This window comes from Ammodytes marinus (genome assembly GCF_949987685.1).
Source record: "Ammodytes marinus genome assembly, chromosome: 11".
NCBI classification, from domain to species: Eukaryota; Metazoa; Chordata; class Actinopteri; order Uranoscopiformes; family Ammodytidae; genus Ammodytes; species Ammodytes marinus.
This window is the reverse complement of record NC_137215.1, coordinates 8,253,893-8,273,241: the sequence shown is the minus strand read 5'-3', so window position 1 is coordinate 8,273,241 and position 19,349 is coordinate 8,253,893. Positions and strand designations below refer to the sequence as shown.

The 19,349-nt window shown below is 40.5% G+C and overlaps 1 protein-coding gene across 1 annotated transcript; it reads right to left on the bottom strand.

Annotated features, from left to right (window-relative positions):
- Positions 1–5,141: 5,141 nt before the first annotated feature.
- Positions 5,142–17,952, bottom strand: LOC307257821 (bifunctional 3'-phosphoadenosine 5'-phosphosulfate synthase 2-like). Its single transcript, XM_080037174.1, has 12 exons — positions 17,792–17,952; positions 14,916–15,030; positions 14,540–14,775; positions 14,260–14,398; positions 13,643–13,761; positions 11,991–12,104; positions 11,108–11,219; positions 10,173–10,378; positions 9,786–9,921; positions 7,313–7,581; positions 6,688–6,917; positions 5,142–6,007 (listed from the first exon to the last, which is right to left on the bottom strand). Exons 1-12 carry the CDS (start codon positions 17,816–17,818, stop codon positions 5,866–5,868), a joined length of 1,845 nt encoding a protein of 614 aa, XP_079893300.1. The 5' UTR covers positions 17,819–17,952; the 3' UTR covers positions 5,142–5,865.
- Between the last annotated feature and the right edge of the window lie 1,397 nt (positions 17,953–19,349).

Below are 19,349 nucleotides of genomic sequence, written 5' to 3'. Positions count from 1 at the left end.
CGAGTGCCTCCACTCTTCAAGCGCCAACTTGACGGCAGCAATTCCCTGTTTCTGACGTCATAGTTGTGCTCCGCAGGTGACAGATATCTGGAAAAGAAGGCGCAGGGATGAAGCAAGAGATCCTCGGTGAAGTGTTGTGAGAGGACCGCCCCCACCCCGGAGTCTGAAGCGTCTACCTTGACCATGAACTGCAGAGCAGGGTTGAGATGAGTGAGAATAGGGGCTGAAGTGAACCGCCCCTTCAGCTCAGTGAACGCCGCTTCGTCTTTGGGGGTCCACGAGAAGGGGACAGCCGGAGAGGTGAGCCTAATGAGGGGGCTGCAACTCGGCTATAATCTCTGACAAACCTTTGATAGAAATGTGCAAAGCCCAAAAAGTGCTGGAGCTGCAATCAGGGTCTAGGTTGAGGCCACTATGCCACTGCCTGGACCTTCTCGGGATCCGTCCTCTCCTGCCCTCGCTCAATGACGTATCCAGGAAATCCAAGGAATCCACATGACACTTGCACTTCAACGCTTGGACGATGAGTTTGTTCTCCAGTCTTTGTAGCAGCTGTTTCACATGCTGGATATGTTCCTCTTGAGAGCAAGAGAAGCTGAGTATGTCGTCAACAAAAACTGTGCGTGGTGAGAAGTCACGGAGGACACCATTATCCAGAGCCCGGTAGACGGCGAGGGCGTTTGGGGGGAGGTTAGGAGGGATAAGGGGCAGGGAGGGAGGTTAAGGCCAGGACACACCGGCCCGATAAGCGCCGTCGTAGAGTCGGGAGGGGGCGGGGACATGAATCTGTTTGGTGTGTGCCGTGAAATTGGTCGTTGTAGATGTCGTCGGGCTTCTTTTGCGGCGGCGGGCAGTCTTTCAGTTGGAGCAATTTGATTTGTGGAGGGCTAGCGAATCAGTGAAGCCCGGAAGTGAGGCGGGTAGCACAAACAGCTAACAACAGTTAGCCATCGTTTTAATGTGTTTGTTTGTTTCGTTCAGCGAGTACTCACATCAACCCTTGTTGACTGCTCGACACCATGCTCGACACTTTCTGCTAAAAATGGTGCTCTTTATGGTCCATAAATATAAATACGTATTTCTATCTATGTTTATGGTCTAGAGAGCCGTCCCATCATTTCCGGCTTCCGTATTTTTTCGGGCCACAATACAGATTAGCGCCGCCTGCTGTTATGGAGACATTACGTCCCGCGCAAGTGCAGAGCTTTTCCACTATTGGCTCCGATGTCCAGCTGAGTGAAAATAGTAGCCAGCCGAGGTCACGACCCTGCTAGGGGGGTCCGGGGGTATGACCCCCTGGGAGATTTTTTTTTACCTTTTTAAAGTGAAATGTATGAATCTGGTGCACATCGAGAGGAAAGTTAAGAGGCTAAACCTGAGGAATTTTGTGTGAACAAATAATTTGGAGACACTGGGTCGGATGAATTGGTGCTATTTTTCTTTTACGGGACATATTTTTCTGTAATATAATGAATTAATTTAAATGCAGTGAGAGGAACGAAGCAGAAGAACTCTGTTGTCCAGTTATCTTTTTTTTCCACAGACGAGGCTGAAATAGGCTATAGACCAGGGGTTCTCAAACTTTTGATAGCTGAGTGCCAATTTAGGAACCCAACATTGGACCGGGGGCCGCCGAATGGCCAGCGTCTTTGCATTTTTAAAGTTTACATGTATTGGTCTGCATCCAATAATGTGTAATTAACACATTTTAATTAATAAATGAAGGGCTAGGTTTCATTTCAACATTGGGGGGACACATTAAAAGCGGTGGTCTGGGGGTTGTCCCCCAGAAAAATTTGAGGTTCGAACACTTAATTTTGTGAATTTTGGTTAATTTTTATGCAGTAATTTGTGTCTTCTGTATTTATTTATGGTGGACTAGTTAAGGAAAAGACAACTAGCTCCCATTGACACACATCTAATGGAATATAAATCAAGGCACTGAGGCATTCTGTACTGCATTCAAATATTTATTCTACTTTATTGTTCAAAACTTTCTGGACATTGAAAACGTATCACCTTTTGGAGTGTTTTTTTGTAGGACTCACTACTCATGATGCAGCAGCAGTGTTAACTATTATGACACTATACATTGGAAATAAACCGGGTGGGCTATCAGCAGTCAACAAGGCAGATAGTTCCATGGCTATCAGCAGCTAGCTAACGTTAGCTTGTTAGCTAAACTTTAGGCAAAAGAGTTAGAAACCAGATAATGTTAGCATCCATCCTTAGACACTTGACCTAATCTAATTCACCTTGAAGGTGAGAAAGTGCATCATATTGGGCTTGACAAGCTCACTATCTAACAACTTACATTGGGACCACTACACTGCCTGCTGCACTGCGGGAGGCTGACCAGCCGTCTGCAACGAGAGGCAGAGGCCAGCCGAACTTCGCAAGTTTAAGATGGTACGGGAATGAATATAAACAATTAGGAGGGATATTTAAGTATTTCGACCCCTGTACTGTTTTTACTGTTACGGGGACGCATCCCCTCCGTCTGTTTCAATAAAAAAAAATAAAAAAATAAAATCTTTTAATAATTCATAATTCAATGCGGGCCGCCAGATATGTTTCGCACTTTGAGAACCACTGCTATAGACCATACACAGTGCATGGGCAACTGAGGGCAGCCCCATTTTCAAATATTTTTAAATAAACTCAATACACACTGTGCATGCCATGGATTTGAACGTGACATGATCAGTTAACCTCGGATTACCTCCCAGATGAACTGATTCAATTATTAAGCTATTAACTATCTACCAAAACATTGTATTCCTTTTATTGTATGATAATTTACAGTCGGCAGTCGGGACCCTAAGCAACCGCTCATTTCGCTTGTGCCTCGGGCCGGCTCTGCTGACCAGTGACCACTATAAGCGGGTGGGTAACTTGGAGGCAGGCTGTCCTGCCCACCCAATAATACAATTAGAAGCAATGCATGGTAATGGTATATTCTTTAGTATTAATTAATTGTCTGAATTTTCTTTGACATTTTCTTGGACAGCGAATGAACAGGTCCGTCCGATAGTGGGTCTGGACTTCCACCTAAAAAAAAAAAAACATTTTTTTTTGGATTTTTTTTTGATTGGGTGGGCACAGCCCACATTTGGGTGGGCACGGCCCACCCTGGCCCCTGGCTGCCGCCGGCCCTGCAATGAACACAAAAATGGAACGTCACGTCAACCACCCATATCCATGTAGGCTACCTTATCACAGGGTTCCATCAAATGTCTTAATAGGCACTGAATAAACTAATAAAAAAATAAGGTAAAATGTAAAAGTAATTTTTCAGTCATTAAAGTCTTAGGATCTTATCCTTTTTTGCCACTCACGTTGCAATTAAAAAACATACATTTTTAAAAATGATTTACTAATGCCTGCTGCCTCTCAGAATCGCGCCACACATCAGCATTGCATGATGGTCATGTTGAGATTTATGGGGCACATCATTGTTAGACTATGTTTGGCTTTTTAAAGTAGAAGATATTTGGGGTACAGACCTCAAATAGGAAAAAAAAAATAGGCTATCAGAAAGACAGGAACAGAGTTGTTTTGTAATGCCTTAAACTGTAGGACACGGTATCAATCCATGGGAAACTTACAATGGGAAATTAAGATACTTGCATGATGAATGCACCCAACATATTTATGACATATGTTGTATAGGGTTATAGGGTTTTACATGGGTTTGGATTAGAGCTGAAACAATGTAACAATTAAAATTACATGGCAAGCATTTTGATTATTAATTAAAGTCATTATCATTTAAAGTACTGGTCCCAACTGCTCAAATGTAAATATTTATCCATTTTGTTTTGTTCCTTTGTGAAAGTAAATTAAATATATTTTGTTCAGGACTGTTTGGTCTGAATAAATAAGCAACGCGAAGACATAAATTTGGACTATGTGGGAAATTGCGGGAATGTTTTCTAGCATTCATAGTAGATTAATCGATAACAAAATAATGAATTGTCAGTTGCAGCTCAGATGCATTTCACGGCAGCACTGCATGTGACAATATCCTGCCTTTTAGTGGTTCTGCAGACAGTGCATGCTGTTGTAAATAATGTCAAACAACCGCAGAATGACAGAGGCTTTACATACATAATGCACATTAATTGTAACCTCCTAAGGAACTATGTGCATTATCATATTTTATATAAACAGCCTTGCACATCAACCTTCACATCAGTGCTGAACACCTGAGGTCTACATTACATTTTGGGGTGGCAATATAAGTTTTGCTCATATTCAGAAATATTAGGCCTATACGAGAGATTTACAGCAGCAGCCTTCCTGATCATCTCTCAGTGACATGACATGTAGGATGTACAGTGAGGCTGCAGTTCAGAAGATTTAAATGGGGTTACCTGGAACTTCGCAGATTAAATGATCTGAACCCATGTGAGGCTAATTAGGGATCTGCTTCTTAGAGGAGGGGGCCGGTCCTCCTCATAGAAGAACACTCATCTCATAGCAATGTAAGTCGCCGCAGCTTATCGAATGGCAACATTAATCAGTCCTCAAGTTCACTCAACCATCTCTTAAATGTAATTTGAAAGCGTCTCAGGATCTCCTTAATCCGTTATAAAAGATCAAGCAGGCAAAGCCCAGTCTAGCGCTGGAACCCCACTGTTTTCCGCTTCAAATACACATGCACAGGATATCAGACCATTAAATTACTGCAGCTAGTCAAAGCTTACTCTACATTGAACCGGTTAAAGTTTAAGAAAGGAAATCTAACTGACTAAAGGACTAGTAATGTGGCTGGACTCAGGAAGTGGATTTATCATGATAAATGCACTAATTAATATCCAAACCCATGATTGTGTCGCTATCAAGCTTTTACAGCATAGTTTCTTCTTTGTTTTCCTGTACAACTTATCACCAGCAGGTGGCAGCATTGCATTTGTGTTTTTTTTGCAATCCCAAAATGACAAACCACTAGGCTGGCTTCAACCTTCAGCCGTCAATTGATAAGGGTGCCCCTTGTACAGACAGAAGTTAAACAAAGGTATGTTGTGTAACCAGAAATCAGGGCGATGTATTACTGAAAAGAAAACATTCAAATCTACTCAGCCAAAGGGAATCATATCTTATTTACACTATTAGTCAGCAATGATTCATGAGAATAAATAAGTTCCTTTATTACTCAACAAATCTCATAGACGTTGCCATGACCAGCAAGAAATGTAGCAATTTTTCATAACGTTGACATTTGAGAGGAAGGCACTTTCACATTATTAAATATAATCTATTTTGTAATTCGAAAAGAATAAGTAACATTAACATGATGAATTAATCAACATCCATACATGAACAACAAACAGGCACCGTAGGTAGTGATAAAACTAAGACTTTCATTCAGGTCATACAAATCACTCGACAGATATAATTGCCATAACATCCTATAAAAACTGAATTCTACATGTGTTTTCCACGCAATGCTTCCTTCAGATAATAACATGGTAATATAAAAAATCGTTTTGGGATGTGCTCCTAAACTTAAAACATAAGAATTTCATGTTACCTTAAGAATTTCATGTTACCTTAATTTATTAAAATACATAGCTTAAGTTAATGTGTATATAAACATAGAATGGATTTTATATAGGAATGTAAAAATGTAATGCTGCAATTGCTTAATACAATTCACTTTGATTTGGTACTACTTGTACAAAACACACACCGCTGCCACAATGACCCATGATTCATAGAAATCAGCAATCTAGATTCATCCCTCTTACGGCATATTTCTGAATAATATAAATGAAGTATCTGTCTAAAAACTATCCCCTTTTAGATCAAAGATTGTATATTTTTAATAGCATGCTGTTCGTTGCCATAGCGCTGTGGTGATTAGTTGTCCTTCTTCAGGGAGCTGTAATACTCGACCAGCACCTTCCAGGCTTTGGGGGCCATGAAACCATCGGGAGGGCTCACTCCGCTCCGAGCCATGTTCCTCATCTTGGTTCCAGAGATGAACTGAAAGTCGGCGCTTCTAAGAGGGAGCGGAAAAAGTATGGAGTAGTATGTGTAGCAGTACAAAGAGAGAGAGAGAGAGAGAGAGAGAGGGCAGGAGAGGTTATTAGAGGTGTTGCGGACTTGCAGAAATACAGTACTGGTTATCAAAACAATTAATACAGACAAACAGATATGTATTTTGTGGTATGTGTAAACTAACTTTGTAAATTTAGCATGTAAACGTTTAGTAAATTCAGCAGTATGTAAATGTAATGCAAATTCACCTGTAGACATATGTAGGGGAGGTAAGTGGGTGTTTGAGAAGTTGATCTTGGGAGAGCTTTGTATCAGTGTGAATATATTTTGTGTTTTGTACTTTGTTTATTTGTGTTAAGGACCCCCTGGAAAATGAGATGACTCATCTCAAGGGGGTTTATCCTTCTAATAAACTCTATCTGAATCTACATGAGTTAATACATTCCCATTTAAGTCTGAAAAAGTCTGTTGACACATTCAAATTTAAGGCAAATACACTGAGATTAAAGTAGCAGCACTAATGATGTACTGCACTTGGTACTTGGAATCACAGAAGAACACTACTTCAGTAGATTCCAGGTTTTTTTGACGACTGAATGAATATGTAGTAAACAACTTGATGGTTGTAAATTCAAGTGAACGAAATAATTGAACACAGGTGAAGCTATTAGTTTTTTTTACCGCTCTTTGTCGAAGAAGTCCATAGCTTTCTTAGTGTTGTTGTAGGCGGCCACCCTGAAGGGGATGATCTCCACAGAGGTGAGTCCAGGAGCCATGGTGAGGACTTTGCCTCCGTGTGTGGGTTCATACAGGTCCTTCTTAGTCTCCGGGTGAGGCATGCCTGCAGGGTCCCGGCCAACAATGTAGAAGTTTGCTCCGGCGATCATTCTAGCTCTGCAGTGCCACTGAACCTGATGACATATTGGAAGACATTCAATCATAGATACATTACATAATGAGTTAATGGTTAAAAAGTCAAGAGCTGGACTGATAGTAACATATAAAATCCTCTGGAAACCTGGTCTAAAATAGTAAAAATCTATATATGATACCAAGGTTGGGTGTCTTAATACGCTTTTACAAAGATCTCCTTTTAAAACAAATGTTCATAAATGTTTTAAAGCTATTTACTTCCTGTAAAGTTTATCAAACTTCAATGACAATATCTTTCATTTGGATTGATGAATAGGCCTCACTCCTCCTTATTATCATGGCAACTAACTAACCAAATCACCCAATAAGGAGGAGGATTTTTGATGGATTTAGATTGGGAGGGGTATAACAATTAGCCAGCACTGCTCCTCACCTCTGTGGGTCCAGCGTACATCATGGGTGAGGGGAAGATGGCGACAATGGTGCTGGCCGGGTCCAGGACGCCCTCCTCCAAGACAGCGGCGTGCTGCTTCATGCGCCAGTCCAGAGGCACATCGTCGTCTTTGGTCCAGCCGCCCAGTGGGTGCAGGAGCAGGACGGGGTTCTTGTAGCCTCGCTCCAGCAGACGGCGCTTGGTGTCTTGCATCAGAAGGGCGTGGCCATTGTGGACCGGGTTACGCAGCTGGAATGCGAATATTGCATCTGAGAAAAAGAAAATGTGGAGGAGCAGGAGATACGAGTTTACATAACAACAATATTATCTGTGTGGTGCTAGCATGGGATATTACATCACAGTGGATCTCTTGAGCTTCATGATGTGAGCAGCCGAAAAATATGAGCGGGATAATGTGCATTGTAATAGCTGTGACCACAAACATGCAAAAGCATGGACTTTGAACTAAAGGGATTTAAACTGGTTTGTGTCAAAATATAAGGTTTGAAATCGTAAATACAATGTGCTCTGCATTTGATAACCTAATGGAATGTGTGACTATTGAAATTCAAATGAAAGATAAATGTTAATTATCAACTGTCTAGAACACCCGATTCAAACATGGAAGACTTTATAGAATACATGGGAGAATTACTTTCAAAGGCAAATCAAAAGAAGATATTTATCTGTGGGGATACAAACAATGAAAAAAAAACTCATTCACTGACTGAAGAATTTGTAAATACACTGCATGTTATGGGACTGCAGCCGAGGTCAGCAGACAGACTGACTGTTTTGAATACTTTTGCAGATGTGTTTAGACTACTAGAGAAGAAATGGACAAGGCGATATCACTATCTGTATTATCACAGGCAGAGAGGAAAATGGAAAGCATGTCTGTTGTACACTGGCAATGAATAAGGAGACCTAAAATTGTCTGTGTATTGGAATGCAGCCTAAATAAAAAAAGCACATTTTAGATGCATAAAAATAAAATAAAAATTGTTTTAACTGTATCAGTAGCTGTGTATCTGAATCTGATGGCAGTGGGGGCGGGACCTGATAAGCCTTTGGCTTCTCCTGCCACCCTTCGGACTATAACACAAAGTAATATGTATGAATATGCAAAGAGAAAATTGTGTATTGTGTGTAATTGTCCGGAAGAATAATAAATAAATAAATAAATAATGCCCTTCACATAACTCAAATTGACTTTGTTTGATGTATTGCTAATAAAGAATAGGTCTGTTATTATTTTATATTTTTCTCATTGACAACAAATCCCATGAAAAGACAAAAACCAACAATGAATTGATCTTACTAACGAGTATATTCCTCTCCCCACAAAAACAAAGTATAGACTCCCCATTGCACTGGGTAAATTAATTACCATGCACAACTTTGTGTTGATTCAGCACACTACACAGCAAACCGTCCTAAATACTCACTAGCTCCCAATCTGCAGCAAGATTGGTCTTTTCAAGGGTTTTGGTAACAATGAAAAAATACAGTATAATACAATTAACATATAATAAGTGCACATCACAACAGAACGGGAAATAATACTGAAAAAAAGACCAAAATGCATACTGTATTGTGGTGTGGATAAATCAATGACGCAATGTTGAACAAATCAGCCACGTCAAAGTCAATTAGTGACAGTACAAACAGGTGATCACATCTCTCAAACGTCACCATGCAGCTTTAAATTTACCATTTTATTTTTTTTCATCAGGTCCTTTGTCAAGTTCTTCTGAAAGACAAATGGGAGCACTGCTAAATACATTGCCTCAATGTTGCCTTATTTTTTCACCAGCGGCGATGCATATTTTATTGATGGAAAGGTAAAAAAACTAAAAAGTGTCACATCAGTAGCATTCGTCGTCAATGGTGTAAAATATATGCACAGGCCAACATGATGATGAGGAAATGTTCCATGTGTTCCACAGATTAATTGTGTTAATTAAGTGTGCTCTGTTTAGGGCTTATGTCACGCCGCTGTATACAGCTCATCACTGGTCCTCTTACAGAGTGAGAAGTATGCAGAGGCTTAGAGTGGCATATAATGATGCCATGAGGTTGTTGCTCCGTGTTCCTAGGTGGCACAGTGCTAGCCAGTTAGTTGTGTCCTCTAATGTACCTACATGTCAGGCACTGTTACGGAAGTTAATGTTCAATTTCATGTGTCGATTGGATTTATCAGAAAATAGCATCATTATAGCCTTAACCAACCCTATGATGGGCTATAGGTTCACATCCAGGCTTCGAAAGCATTGGCATGATAGCTTGCACCTATTTTAGTACAGTATTTTATTGAGTAATGCATTTTAATGTGTTATATGTGTGTGTGTATGTTGGATGTGAGTGGACCATCTGAGTCCTTAATAAAGATTATTATTTCACTACAAACTGTGTGCTGTTTTGTGTTCCCGGATTGTGACTGCAGTTTTGTGAGTAGTTTAGGTATTCAAACCTGCTTTCATGTCTTTGAACTTCTGCTTGAGCTCCCGTGGAGTCAGGCGGTACTGGTCAAGTCCATCGTTCCATTTGATTCGCTCCAGCACCTCCAGGTCACCTCCGACCAGCCAATCACCTCCCTCCATAACCATCTGCACCAAGGTAATGAACCAGTTATTTTTCATTACCTTAGTTACTTCGATGCCTTTTGTAATGAGGTTTACCAAATGTTTTGTTTGACACAAAAGTGTTATTTCAATATTGACAGTGAAAGTAAACAAGGATGTAGGTGTCACAAGATCCTTCTGCAGTGCATTCTTCTTGTAGATAGAAAGGATAATGACTGAAAGGATTTAAAGGATGTGTGTATTGAAGACACTTCATGAATGACATACTGTATTACCTTAATGTACGGGTGCTGTGGACAGGTCGTGCCCCACTGTCTGGCACAGCGTTCTTCCTTGCGATGTTCGTAGAACTCTGGATTCCTGAGAATAGCCACACGTGTACCCTGGTACTCCAGAGCAATGGCCGCACAGCCGTCCAGCTTCTGCTTGGTATCGATGCTAACAGGCAGTACGATGGGAACACTCAAGTTGATGGCCCCATCTGAGACAGAAGAGCAAACAGTGATCTTAACCAGTGAGCCATAGCAAATAGTAATTCAGAAATTGTATTTACAAAAGAAAACCTCCAAGAAAACAACAGGACTTAGAATATAGTGACAACCAACCAGCAGTACTTTTGCAGTTGCCAGGAGGTACATGGCAAGATTGTGGAGGCGTGATTAGTAAGAAAAAAAAAAATTACACTTACATTTCAAAATATAGATCCACATATTAAGTCAAATGATTGGACTTAATATGTGGATATATGTTTTGAAATCTGTTATTTTATGTCATTAATAGTCTTAAACAACATCCAGTTAATACCAGTTCTATTGAACACGTGACACATTTTGTCTCTGTTGGGGCATGTCAGTTGTGGAGGTAGCTTTGGTGTTCTTATTCTGTTTTGTTTGAAACCCCTTTTACTGTCTGCTCTCTGCTCTAGGACACATGTATGGTATGCGGTTTGCAGCAATGATTTGTTCTGCTTAATCAAAAGTCATATGACTGTCATGAAGGGTGTACCGTTTAAATGGTGAGACTAGAACATTTAAAAAAAACTCTCATGAAAGGATTCCATAAAGGGTATGAGAAAGGACTGTAGAATACTTCCTTATGTGTACAACTCCATTGTCTCTCTTTTTAGAATTCTTTCACAGTTGTGGGCAGAAGCATAAAGCATATACGCATATAATACAAATGCAAAAGGGAAAGTGCGGCTATCTCTTACTATCCAGCAGGTTGCCAAAGTGTAAGACTTGGAGGAACTCTCTCTCTCTCATGAAGCCTTTCAGTGGGCTAGCCCAGCCCTCTGCCAAAACCTGCACCCACTGTAGATCCAGCTGTGGACATAGAATGGTTATAAACTCATTATAAAAAAGCATAAAGAAAGGATAATACTGAAGACATTAACACAACATTTAACGTGTGTTTCCACTTAAGCAAAGCCATGGTTTTAACTGCAAGGTGTTTGGTGTATTTTAAATGACGATACACTAATTAAATCCTAAAGTGTTTAACTGAATAAAAGAAAGATTCCATGAATAGTGCCTTCCTCTTAAACTTACACACTGATTTTAACCTTTGGACAATTTTTCAATTGCTGAAAGACCTTCAGTGTCTAACCATATAAAAGCCTCATTGTGCTGTGTTGGATAAGACTTTGTTGCCAACGTATTTATTTATAGTCAATATATTACATCTTATACTTCCTCACTTCAAGCTTCAATCAAATGATGAATAGAAACAAAAGTACATTAAGTTAAACGGGCTTTTGGCCGTAATTTAAACTGCTTTATTCTGTGTAGCTACTGATTCATTCCTCTTTATTTCCTCAAGCTTAATGTGTGGCCATTTTCAGACTGGTAGACGGTCATATGCGCTTTACCTTGACTTGACTGATTGATAACAGTTGTTATCACTATTAATTATTAATGTACAGGAATGGTAATTCAATATCACAATCCTGTTAGAGTGCATTTTAATCACACTGCTGTTTGCCTGGTAGTATGTATAATGACTTTATTAGTACCCAGGTAAGTCAAGAATAGACCATTAATACACAGGGAACTTGTCCATTTGATGTGTGATAAAAAAAAAGAGCCGTGGGTTACCTTGGTGATGCTGATGGTTGGTAGGGAGTTTGCGTCGGCCACAGAAAGATTCAGCTTGTTCTCCGGAACAAAGAGTTCATTGACTTCCTCCATGATCGAGCTTGGTACAATTTCCTATATCGAAGGAGAAAAGGGGAATATTTATACTATAGCCTAATAAGAGATGGTTGGTAAAGTAGGGCTGCAACTACCAATTCATTTGGTGATTTTTTTCATGATTCATGAATGTATTGTTTGACAAAAGCACAACTGTTATGATTATTTAGCAAGGAATCCCTAAAGTGACGTGAAAAAATACTGATTTCATTATATAAAAACTACAGAAACATTTCAGGTCTATTTCGCAAAAAAATGTGTGGGAGGTGGTAAACTTGCCAAATACACGTTTTCATCCTTTACGGTTATAATGTGTCATTTTCCCCTTCCACTTTAAATGCATTGGGCATTGTCATGGCATTGTAAAGTATAAAGGCTATGACATGGCTCAGTTTGCCACGTCAACCAGGCAGAAAGGTCGTCATTTTTCAACACCCACTGAGTGACACAGCTTGCCTCCGGGTAATTATTAAGCACTTAATTTAATAGAGCAGGGGAACAACTTTAAAAGGTCTTCCCGCTGACTTAGCATTTTTTTCTTTTATCGAAATAAGTCACTTAAGCCACAGTGACAGGTCAATATTGATACAGATTGTGTGTTTAAACATTTACTTTATCAACAACCTTTTCTTTAACAAGATTCTGCTGCCAAGAAGCCTTGTCAGCAGAATTAATGTTACGCCTATGAGATCCCCATGTCCGTTTATGGTAGCGGATCTGGCCTTTGCATGAATGATCTTTGGAATATACCTTATTTAAATTTGATCTGAGATCTTGTAGTACTTACCTTTTTTTTTTTTTTCAATTACATTTTTATTTCAAAATTCACATAGACAGTTCACAGTCAAAAATAATACGGTAAACAAAAAACAAAACAGAAACCAAACAGAAAATTGGCTTGGGAGTTACATTTCTCACAGTACTTCTTTAGTACTTACCTTTTTAAACAACAGCAGAATCAGATAGGCTATACATATAGTATAATATATATAAACAGATAGGCTATAAAACTTATGACACACAGGCCGATCTACCGTGACGCTAAATTTAAGTTTAAACCCAAGTCACCTTTGGGTGCTTTAGCTGCCACAGGAGTGAATGCTGCTGTTGGTCCTCCCAGTCAGACAGGTGCTGAGATTGTTTACGCACAACAAGCACCCATTTTGAGTTCAATTAAAAGAGTATTTTTTCAAAATATTTTAAACTAATTATTTGACTGTTTAGGCAGTAGGCACAATAGCAGTATAACTAGTTTTGTTAGTTGCCCCGGATTTTACTGCAGGAAAAAAAAACTAATATACTAATTTATCTGCTCCCTTTGGCGATGACAAGGGAAGCCACGTCTGTTTCGGTTTTCAGCAAAAATCCCAAACTCAATGTAAGTAAGTAAGTAAGTAAGTAAGTAAGTAAGTAAGTAAGTAAGTAAGTAAGTAAGTAAGTAAGTAAGTAAGTAAGTAAGTAAGTAAACTTTATTTATATAGTGCCCCTCACAGACCAGGGTCACAAAGCGCTTCACAATGGGAAGCAACAACAGATTAAATGTATGTTCCACCCACCTGATCCTTGAGCAGCTCCAACACTTGATTGAGGCATTCATTCACAGTGAGCTCTCCAGTTTTCAGCAAAAGATCTGGAACCTCAGGAAGCTCATAATTTGAGTCAATCCCTGTGAAACCTGGCAACAAATGAACGGGACCACAACAAAATATATAATTTAAAAGCAGTATTGCTATTCAATTTCTAATAGAATAAAGTAAAACCTCAAACAGAAGTGAACTACCCTGTAGTAAATGTGTAACAAACCCTTCATTCCTTCATGCAAGTTTATCTAATAATGAACTCTCCTGCCAAAAACAGACTAACAGACCACTCTTGCCTACTGTCTCGTAATCCCGTTCCCGTCAGTTTTATCACCTGACCTGCATCCTTGTTACTCCTTTTTACCAGATCCTGCCTGCCTGTTTGCCTTTCTTGTCTTGTTCTGATACCTGTCGGATTTGTGGATTAAAGTATTTGGAGATGGCTCTTCACATACAGTCTTGTGTAGGGCTTGATGGTTTGTGCCCGTGCTGTGGCAGCCCCGTTACAATTTGTACGAACCACAGAGAGGCAGCATGCAACATATTGGAACAAAGTTTACTGAGATGAAAATTTAATGAAATGAAACACGGACCTTTGATCTCCCCAGCACGAGCCTTCTTGTAAAGTCCCTTCACATCCCTGCTCTCACACACCTCCAGAGAAGCGTTGATAAACACCTCGAAAAATGGCAGTCCGGCAGCTGCGTGGATTTTCCTCGCTTCCTCGCGATCCTGTAGAAGTTAATATATGCTGAATGTCAAGTTAACGTATAATTCATTTTGCTGAAAATCTTTTTAATCCTCCCGGAATGCCTAGTATCAACTTTTAACTGAACAGATTTTTATATATTATATTATTGTTACTGTTCTGACCTTGGTGAAGGGAGATATGAAACTGGTGATGCACACCAGCCCGGATTCGGCAAACAGTTTGGCCACCTCAGCAACACGACGGATGTTCTCCTCGCGGTCTTCAGACGTGAAGCCCAGATTCTTGTTGAGGCCGTGGCGAATGTTGTCTCCGTCAAGTGAGTAGCAAGGGATAGCATGTGACACAAGGTACTCCTCCAGGGCAAAGCTGATGGTAGTCTTCCCGGCCCCAGACAAACCTTGAGGGGGAAAATGTGATACATGGACATATAATCATGACGTTGAATCAGATACTGTAAGTAAAATAGGCCTGAATGGATTAAAACCTTCTCAAATGTGCGGTCCCTACATGGGATACCATAAAACACTGTAGATTTACCGGTGAGCCAGATGGTACAGCCTCTAAAGCCTCCCCGTGTGCCCACAACCTGCCCTCTCTTGCTCCGGCTGACATGGTGGGCCTGGTATGTCACATTGGTAGACCTGTTGAGATCCTAAAAATCAAAGAACACACACACTCAAACTGAGGCAAACTTTTGGGGACGTACTTGATAAAACAGATAGCTTGATGTATAGAAACATAGGCAACAATTGGTTGCAATGACCCTTTTTATTTTGTTATATCTTAATGATTTAGCTCTTCCTAACAAACACATCCAAACTCCACTTGCTCTGTTCGGATCTGTTTTTCAAGTCTGGTTACATAAAGGATAACACAGACTCTTTCCTGAGCCATCTAACAAGTCATGGCACTTTACATGGTTACACTGGTGTCACAAGCTAATTCCAAAGTGACTATGTGGACCAGACTGTGGATGAGTGGGCTGTTATAACCGCTCGCAGGTAGAGGTAGAAGGAGGGGATGATGGATAGCTTGATGTATAGAAAAATAGGCAATAAGCGGTTGCTTGCTATAAACCTTTTTATTTTGTTACACCTTAATGATTCAGCTCTTCTTAAAACACACATCAACACACCACTTTATCTTTCAAATCTGGTTATAAAAGATATCACAGCTCGGCTTTGGGTCGTACTCAGAGTGACACCATTGATTGTCTAAAGCAAACTAACTAAGTCATGGCAGTTTACGTGGCTTGACTGGTTTCATGAGCTAATTCCAAAGTGACTATGTGGACCAGACTGTGGATAAATGGGCTGTATTGACTTCTATCAGGGAGGGGTAGAAGGAGGGGATGTAGGGAGGGAGAGGACTGACTAGACAATGTGTCCAGTGTGCTGCCTGCAGCCCAGCGATGATGTGGCAGTGCTAGTGCCCACACGTTCACCCTCTGCATCCACTCTCACTTCTTCCCAACAACCATCCCGAAGCTCCATTTTTTGTATACTCACCCCCACCTCCCCTCCTCCTCCTCCTCCTCCTCTCAATTGGTATGGCATGTGCGTGACTATAACCTGAAAACATGGTTCCTCCACATCTCTGTCAATCCCCAAATGATTATTATTTTTCACACAAACACCCAACCGCCCTTGAAAATGAATGTACTTCACACATGCACAAAATCATGACTGTTTGCTGTCCTGGCTCCCAATTAGTGGAACGAGCAATGCATTAACATCTGGAGCAGAGAGGATACAGGTATTTCGCTGCAGGCTAAAAGCACATCTCTTCCGACTGCGCCTTGGCTAAGAAGAAGATGAAGATTTAAAAAAACATGTTGCACTTTGTAGTTTGGCTTATTTGAAGCTAGGTGTGGGCTACTTAAATGATTCTTGCTTTTCTGGCTTTACCTCATGGTTGAATGCACTTATTGGAAGTTGCTTTTTGTATGTGAGACATCACATGTAATTACATTGTGCTGCTTTCTGTGTCAACTCCCACACAACGCCTTCCTAACATGCTTTGATTATGATCATATCATTCCCCAAATAGCATCATGTATATGCACACCCATGTGATGACGATGAGCCACTGTCATTACAAACAAAGAAGACACCTCCCCTCCTTCCATCACAGACTTGCATTGCCAAAACACAGCTCCGAGTCATCCTCCCCTCATTTTTTCAAACATGCTTTTATCCAAAATTATTACTTCACATCCTATAACTAATCTTATTTCATTCCTTGTTTAATTGAGCTGGTTTTACTTTTAACTGACCTGTTGAAGAGTGCATTCAACTGCATTCCTGAGTAAGAAATGTGATATAAACAGTTTTTATTATCAGTTTAGAAGACCATATAACTCTTTCAGTAAGTTTTGGTGACACCTTGTTACTAAATCACAACAGATAATACTACGATAATACAGTGTTCTGACATTGCTCATTTCAGGGTGCAATGTTGGAAATAGTAAGGGCATTTTGGCAAAGTTACACTTTTGGTAAGTTAATAACTCACCCCACAGTATGCATAAGCAAACAACTATTTTAGGGTTAGGCATCGTTTACTCAGTTAATCGTTCTGTCAATAAAAGTTTACATAGCCTATTGAAATCTTTCAACATTCCAAGCAACATTTCAAACCCCAAATATGTTAAAATGATGACATTTAAATGGGGAAAAGAACTGAAGCAAATAATGACCCCTTGTTCTTCAAATGTGGCTCAAACATTTTATATATCAAAAAAGGAGTAGGCTAATAGGCCTATAGGGAATGGACAACACGCAGCTTTATGGGACCTAAGAGACTCATTAAAAGTTTAGCTTTTAGTGTTTGGTATTTCCACAGACTCCTGGCTATTCTCATTTCTAGGATGACTCCACACAGTCTAAAAGTTCTCCATTTCAGTGCATGCGTCAGGCGTCGGGCTTGCCGGTTCACAGTGGTGTCTTTCTCCCCACCGTTATGAATGGGCCAAATTGACATGGATATTTTGCAGCAACAACCGGCCTATTCAGTCAAGGATGCATCACACCTGGCAGGTTGCTACAGTAGCCTACAGACGCACAAATAATGAACAAGGTGTTATGAAGCTTTTAAATAAAAAAATCTGGAGTTAGCCTACTAAACGTGAGGCGAAAAGTCTATTTTCACTGCTTTCTCTGTGCGATCGCATAAGACCGCAGCGGTAATAGTAGCCTATCGTCAACAAGGAGAACATAGCGGATGGTCGATTTTGATTATTGCCTTTTATCAAGACACTTTCTTGGACGTATACTTGGGAGGAGTTTTACATTTCGGCGCTGGTTGCTACTCTTGCACACACAATTCACTTTTTACAACTTTTTGAAGCTAATGTGATGACAGCTGGAATTTCGGCTGTTTCTCTCCCCTCCGTTATCTCCACATCTACTCACCGTACGAAGCTTCTTCACTCCAGACATTTCGCAAGAGTTTAACACCGCCGACAGACTGCTTAACACCGGGCAAGGACCGCTTCACACGCACACACAGGCCTGGATGGAGAGTCTGCAGCTCGCTCGACTTGTAACACTTTTGACTTCGCTACATTGAAGACGGCGGAGGAGTATAAAAAGGGACTGCCAAGACACGTAGCATTCCGGTGGGCCAGCCTCCAGCAGAACCTCCTCCCTCGACGTCCAGGAATCTGCATAATGTCCCGTTGGAAACAGCAGCCAATACTCGAGCATAACGACATCGACGAGGGCCGAGCATTGAAACCGGCAGGACAGGGCCCACTAGTCTACGCTGAGCCGGAGGTTGGGCGTGATTTTAGCATGAAGTTTAGTTAAACTGTAGGCGCGGTGTTTAATGACACCAATAGGCTACTCCGAGTTAGAGTAGCTTTTGTTGCACACAGTGTGTCAGCTCCAGGGACATAGAGACTAGGACATTCAACTCCGGTTACGAAAAAATAAAACAACTAGGTTACCAGGTTAAGCATGAAGGGGTTAAAGCTCTCTCCTTGGATAGAAATAAGATTTTTACCCACTTCCGTCGATGTTGTAGGCCTACAGCCGAAGTTTCGGGTTCGAAGCATAGCCTACTGTACACAAAAAAACGAGGTAGGCTAATTGTCTTTAATTGGAAATGGACTTCAGTTTGGGACATTTAGGCTAACGTAATTTACCTAATAACGAAAGCAGCTTAGAAGGATTTTACCATGGATACCGGTTGCAGCTCAGTTCTCATCCTGTGAGATTAAAATCAGCCTTTAAAGTTAAAATAAGGCTCAATTTAAATTCAAGTGATAGGCTATAGATGAATTAGATATCTAACATCTGTACAAGAAGTCTGCCTGCAGCTACAGTGTAGCCTTACGTCAAAAAAGCAGCCTTAATAACAAATGTAATGTAATATTAATGAAACACTGAAAAGCGCATTAGTTACAACCACAATAAACCCCTGTAAAAACAAACAAACCTTATCAAGAAGTGTGATGCACCAGATAGGCCTACTATGAATAATATTACAGGAAATTGAAAATGCGCAATAATGTTGCTATATTTCAGACCGAGGCCTACCTAGCAGGCACAGTAGACCTAGGCTACTTTGTATAATGAAAAGGGGGGAAAATAGGTTATATAGGCTATGCTCTAGCCTGAATCATATCCAGAATAAAACCAGGATAAGGGACATAATAGAGACTAGAGGTTAAATTAAACCAAAATGCCTCACTTGAGTTTGTTTTTTCTCTTTTTTTTAACCTTTATTTATACAGACTCTTTTGCAAGGGAGACCTGTTTTCCTTTCCCACGTTACCATTCACACACCGATAGCAAGCTAACTATCAACATTCACACGAGGCAAGGTGGGTGAAGTGTCTTGCCCAAGGACACAACAACTGTGACACAGGTGGCAGGGCGGGGATCAAACCTCCAACCCTTTGATCATCGGCTGACCCGTTCTACCAACTGAGCCACAGTTGCTCTTAACCATCACATAGGAAATGTG